This window comes from Oncorhynchus mykiss, chromosome 8, assembly GCF_013265735.2.
Source record: "Oncorhynchus mykiss isolate Arlee chromosome 8, USDA_OmykA_1.1, whole genome shotgun sequence".
Classification (NCBI taxonomy): Eukaryota; Metazoa; Chordata; class Actinopteri; order Salmoniformes; family Salmonidae; genus Oncorhynchus; species Oncorhynchus mykiss.
In genome coordinates this window covers 83,149,515-83,155,914 of record NC_048572.1, presented here as the reverse complement: position 1 = coordinate 83,155,914, position 6,400 = coordinate 83,149,515, and the positions used below count along the sequence as shown (strand labels likewise).

General features: G+C 43.0%; 1 protein-coding gene across 1 annotated transcript in view; it reads left to right on the top strand.

Moving 5' to 3' along the window:
* The first annotated feature begins 2,434 nt into the window (after positions 1 to 2,434).
* Positions 2,435 to 6,400, top strand: part of LOC110530783 (unconventional myosin-IXb) — an 86,206-nt gene continuing 82,240 nt past the window's right edge. The window contains exons 1-2 of the mRNA XM_036986889.1: positions 2,435 to 3,091; positions 3,624 to 4,484. Of these exons, the coding sequence (XP_036842784.1) occupies positions 3,672 to 4,484 (813 nt within the window). The 5' untranslated portion in view covers positions 2,435 to 3,091; positions 3,624 to 3,671. The remainder of the gene's footprint in view (positions 3,092 to 3,623; positions 4,485 to 6,400) is intronic.

The window sequence follows — 6,400 nt, the reverse complement described above, 5'->3', positions numbered from 1 at the left end:
CTGTGTTATATAGTATGTGTAATTCAGGGCTGTGTACTCCGGTGTCTACTGATCTGGAATCAGTCTCTGTTGACTACTGGCTCAGTTCAGCAGGAACAGCAGTGGAGCCCATTAATCATCACCAACTCACCCACATGGACATGGGTGGTTTAAGCTAAATGCACATTGTTAATGGAATTGATTTTGGATGTGATTATTATATTTCACCTTGTGGAGTGTTTTTATGAGTAATGTTGTTACTGTATCGTGGTTTATGTAGAGGTGTATGGTCTGCTGGAAACAGTAGTGATTTCTGTAGAGGTGTATGGTCGGCTGGAAACAGTCTAGTGATTTCTGTAGAGGTGTATGGCATGCTGGAAACAGTCTAGTGATTTCTGTAGAGGTGTATGGTCTGCTGGAAACAGTCTAGTGATTTCTGTAGAGGTGTATGGTCTGCTGGAAACAGTCTAGTGATTTCTGTAGAGGTGTATGGTCTGCTGGAAACAGTCTAGTGATTTCTGTAGAGGTGTATGGTCTGCTGGAAACAGTCTAGTGATTTCTGTAGAGGTGTATGGACTGCTGGAAACAGTCTAGTGATTTCTGTAGAGGTGTATGGTCTGCTGGAAACAGTCTAGTTATTTCTGTAGAGGTGTATGGTCTGCTGGAAACAGTCTAGTGATTTCTGTAGAGGTGTATGGTCTGCTGGAAACAGTCTAGTTATTTCTGTAGAGGTGTATGGACTGCTGGAAACAGTCTAGTGATTTCTGTAGAGGTGTATGGTCGGCTGGAAACAGTCTAGTGATTTCTGTAGAGGTGTATGGTCTGCTGGAAACAGTCTAGTGATTTCTGTAGAGGTGTATGGTCTGCTGGAAACAGTCTAGTGAGAAAATATCTTATTTACAGCCAGCTTGGAGTTTGCAAAAAGGTGCCTAAAGGACTCTTAGACCATGATAAACAAGAGTCTCTGGTCTGATGACACCAAGATTGAACTCTTTGGCCTGAATGCCAAGAGTCACATCTGAAGGAAACCTGGCACCACCCCAACCTGTGAAGCATTGTGGTGGCAGCATCATGCTGTGGGGATGTTTTTCAGCTGCAGGGACTGGGAGACTAGTCGGGATCGAGGGAAAGATGAACGGAGCAAAGTACAGAGAGACCCTTGATGAAAACTTGCTCCAGAGCTCTCAGGATCTGAATGTCCTTGAGTGGCCCAGCCAGAGCCAAGACTTAAACCTGATCAAACATCTCTGGAGACCTGAAAATAACTGTGCAGACAATTTGTTTTTTGAAGTAGCTTATCTTGATATATCGGCACGAGCATATCGGCCATCACCAGTGAGTAGCCTATGCTTTATCTTCTTTATTTTGGCAAACTCCAAGAGGGCTGTCATGTGCCTTTTACTGAGGAGGGACAACTGTTTGGCCACTCTACCATAAAGGCCTGATTGGTGGAGTGCTGCAGAGATGGTTGTCCTTCTAGAAGGTTCTCCTATCTCCACAGAGGAAGTCTGGAGCTCTGTCAATGTGACAATCGAGTTCTTGGCCATCTCCCTGACCATGGCCCTTCTCCCCTGATTACTCAATTTGGCCGGGCGGACAACTGTAGGAAGAGTCTTGGTGGTTTTAAACTTCTTCCACTTCAGAATGATGGAGGCTGCTGTGTTCTTGGGGATCTTCAATGCTGCAGGAATTTTTTGGTACCCTTTCCCAGATCTGTGGTTTTTGCTCTGACATGCTTTGTCAACTGTGGGACATTATATAGAGGTGTGTGGCTTTCCAAATCATGTCCAATCAATTGAATTGACCAAAGGTGAACTCCAATCAAGTTGTAGAAACATCTCAAGGATGATCATTGGAAACAGGATGCACCTGAGCTCAATTCCGAGTCTCATTGTAAAGGGTCTGAATACTTATGTAAATAAGGTATTTCAGTTTTTATTTGTAATACAACTGCAAACATTTCTAAAAACCTGTTTTCTCACTTTGTCATTATGGGGTATTGTGTGTAGATTGATAAGGATTTGTTGTTGTTATTTAATCCATTTTAGAATAAGGCTGTAATGTAACAAAATGTGGTGAAAGGGAAGGGGTCTGAATACTTTCCGAATGCACTGTATTGCAGCAGTTACCAAGAAAAGATAGTTCCTACCGTACCCAACAAATTACAGCAATAGACTAAGGATATTAATTTGACAAAAGGCCTACTTATAACCTCTCTTAAAACAAATACAGAGAACACGCTTAAAAATACAGATCGAACTTCATTTAGCCAACTCAAATTTCTCAACAGAATTATATAAAACACGTTTTGCATATTTAAATAACTGGTTTAGATTAATAAATAGGTTACAATAATAACAATGATATGCAAAAACAATAAGGATAAAACATGTATTTTTATTTTTTTTATTTCACCTTTATTTAACCAGGTAGGCTAGTTGAGAACAAGTTCTCATTTACAACTGCGGCCTGGCCAAGATAAAGCATAGCAGTGTGAACAGACAACACAGAGTTACACATGGAGAAAAATGATTATGAATACGAAAATAAATACATTTCTGAAATTGCATCCTACCTTAATAGCGAGTTGCACACTAGTAGCCGGCATTTGGCGGTTTGTGTGGTATGAATTTTTTTTTAATGCTAATGTTTCTGCTAATGTCTTTTATCGTGTAAATGACGTAGATTTGCTTGAAATGCGTTCATAGAATCAACCAATAGATAGCTAGATCTACGCAAAAAAAACCTCGAAGTTTTCAAGTTACGTAGTTGTCATGAAAGCCGGAGAACGCCCCCGTAAGAAGACGGCGCGTGGACAGCAGATATAGGAAGTTACAATTCGACAAGGACGAGAACAACTTGTCTACCGGTACAAGATTTTCGATTACCATTCAAATTGTATTAAATCTCAAGTGTCGAGTTGCTGCCAACTAACTCTAAATTATTGTTGCTTTTATGTTGATGTTTTACATATTTTTTTTACTTTTCAGTTGCGTATGTGAATATTTGTTTTTTTAAATCAACTTGTTTTGGAATCCTGGTGGGAAAGAAGCCTTCCTTGTTGTCAACTATAGAGCTGTAGAGCATAGAAATGACCGGACCGTAATGTCAGGTGAGGAATAGCATTTGATTAGTATTTATTGTATCACAGGTGTTGAATGTGCTTGGTTGACATATTATGTAGAGAATGGGCTTTAGGGAGCTCGTGTGAAAGTTGTGAGCTCTGTGAGAATACTGAAGTTTATTTATTGGGGAGGTGAAACAGAAGAATTTGGCATTTTTTCCCACCTGTTTTTACAGGCTGAGACAAGACTAGTACGCACTCGCTTCTCTTGGGAACTGGGTTAATTTGTAACTGAGTGTCAACTTTCCCTTTCTCTTCTCTAGACACATTCTCCTGTTAAGCCTCTGCACCTTTATAAAACCCTGAATAGAGTTAGAAAATGTGTCGCATAAATGTGTATATGTCAGCAGAAATAGAATAAAAAGTCATATTCACATAACCTTTTTTATGTTATTATTTTATGTTTTGTAAAAGCTACGATTGTAGAAAGTGTAATGTTTATCTCTGTCTGTCTATGTCTCTCTCTCTCTCTTTTTCCCTTTTCCCCCCTCATTCGTCTCTCTCGCTCTCTCCTGCTCAGTGGTTGCATGCTGATTGGAGGAGGGCAGTGCCAGTGTCAGCCAGCAGGATGAGTGTGTCTGACGGTGTGACGAGAACAACCAGCTTGGACATGGATCAATTACAGCAACGGCAGACCGTCTTCCTCCAGATCTACCCGCGTCTGCCCCAGGACACAGCTGCATGTTGTACCCTCCAGGTCAGCCCTCGGGCCACGGCCGCTACGGTTATCCAGAACGCAGGGGCCACGCTGGGCCTGGACATGACCCGACACTACGCCCTCTTGGAGGTCAGGCAGGATGGAGGGGCTGAGAGGATGCTAGGGCACTCTGAGATTCCTGTGGAGAGGGTGTTGCTGTGGCCCCCAGCTGCCCGGAACCAGCATCCACAGGAGGAGGGGTACTACTTCATCCTGCAAGCCCAAGGCAGTGGAGGGGATCTGGGGTCAGGGACTGGCGGTAGTGAGGTATATTCATCAGAGGAATATGATGACTTGTGCAGCCTCTCCACCCTGACCGAGGACACTATCCTGGCCGCATTGCGCCGGCGCTTCTACAAACACAACATCTACACGTACGCCAGCGGCATCCTGGTCGCCATTAACCCCTTCAAGTTCCTACCCATCTATAACCCGAAGTATGTCAAAATGTACAACGACCAGCCACTGGGAAAACTGAGCCCTCACATCTTTGCAGTGGCGGACGTGGCGTTCCACACCATGCTGAAGAAGCAGGAGAACCAGTGTGTGGTGATATCAGGGGAGAGCGGATCAGGGAAGACCCAGAGCGCCAACTTCCTGATTCACTGTCTGACGGCGTTGAGCCAGAAGGGCTACAGCAGCGGGGTGGAGAGGACCATATTAGGAGCAGGGCCTGTCCTGGAGGTAAGAGGATAGAGAGAGAGTGTGTGTGTGTGTGTGTGTAACTGACGGTTATGCATGAAAATCGTCATGAAAATAAAAAGTGTTTACTAATGATAATCCTTCCCTAATAGCGGGAGTGTTTACTAATGATAATCCTTCCCTAATAGCGGGAGTGTTTACTAATGATAATCCTTCCCTAATAGCGGGAGTGTTTACTAATGATAATCCTTCCCTAATAGCGGGAGTGTTTACTAATGATAATCCTTCCCTAATAGCGGGAGTGTTTACTAATGATAATCCTTCCCTAATAGCGGGAGTGTTTACTAATGATAATCCTTCCCTAATAGCGGGAGTGTTTACTAATGATAATCCTTCCCTAATAGCGGGAGTGTTTACTAATGATAATCCTTCCCTAATAGCGGGAGTGTTTACTAATGATAATCCTTCCCTAATAGCGGGAGTGTTTACTAATGATAATCCTTCCCTAATAGCGGGAGTGCTTACTAATGATAATCCTTCCCTAATAATGATAATCCTTCCCTAATAGCGGGAGTGTTTCCTAATGATAATACGCCGTTGTTTTTGCTCACTTATACAGTGCTTAGTCTGTCTATTAAACATTCTACATCTCCTCCTCTTTCCAACTGGCCTTTGATGCAGGAGCAGTTAATACGCTCGCTGTGCGGGGGAGTAGACCGCTATAGGCTACGGCACTAAAGTAAAAAAAAACAAAAAACATTTGTTTGATGTGTGGACTTTTTTGTTAGTTGTTGCTTAAATCTCTTCGCCTCACTTCCTGTTGTGGTGCTGGTGCCTCCTGGAAAGACTGAATATTATCTCTAGTAGCCATGTTAGAGCGGTTGTCATGGTTACTGGGTTGAATGTTGTTGTTTTTTTTCGAGGAGATAGTAAGTCTGACAATCTTTAAAAAAAATGTTTATATAGTTTCTTTATAAAGATACACTTTTATAGTTTCATAATGCTCGATGACCGCATCTATAAGGCGCTATGAATGTTAATAAAGCAGTATAAGACTTCATAATGAGAAGTGTAACTGATCTCGACTCCAGAGAAGAGACCCTGGCCAGACCTGCAGTAGTTTGAGATTATCTTTGGGTGAAAGACTTTCAGATGAGAACTCAGCTGCTATGTGGTAAACCAGGCCACTCTAGAGCAGGCAGGAAGGAGGAAGCCATATACACACATGAACGAAGAGCTACTGTTTGCACCCAAACGTGTGGCCTCGGATTTATTTATTTGCAGTTGGATGTGTCAATGAAAAGCTAGACAAAAACACTACGACTACGTCTCAAACGCCACCCTAGTCCCTAAGTAGTGCACTACTTTTTTTGATAGAGTGCCTTTTGAGACTGTTTTCTATACAGCTGTCAGGGTTAGGAAGCAAAACATTCTCTGCCAAACCTGCATTCCATCTGGTGTGGAGGAATACCAAGTGCAAATGCTTGTGTCCTACCCCACCCCACTCCTTCCCAAGAAGCACTCTGTTCCCGCCCTTACCCAAGGTGCATTGTGATCCCTAGATTCTTTCTTTTATCTCTGTGAACAGGCCCAACAGGTTTTTCTCAGGGTTTTTTCCTGTTTCTTACCCAAACAACAGTCCTCTGTTTTCTCTCTCTCTCTGTGTCTCTGTCTCTCTCTGTCTCGCCCTCGCTCTCTCAGTCGTTATGTGACGTTCATTCTCCGTTGGCAGTCAATGCCAGACGCTGAGGCTTGCATAGCTGCAGGACAAGGGAAGGTCTCTGATTATTTGCGAGAGTATTTTTCAGAGTATTAATTAAGTGCCGTGAGAAGGAAAGGACACAGGAAATAGTTGTAAATTAGTACGTTGTGTGAAGTGAATTTCCCTCCGGTGTAACTGAGAGGACAGTGTGAACAACAACATGCAGTGAAACTACTGACCACTGTAGCGGTCACGA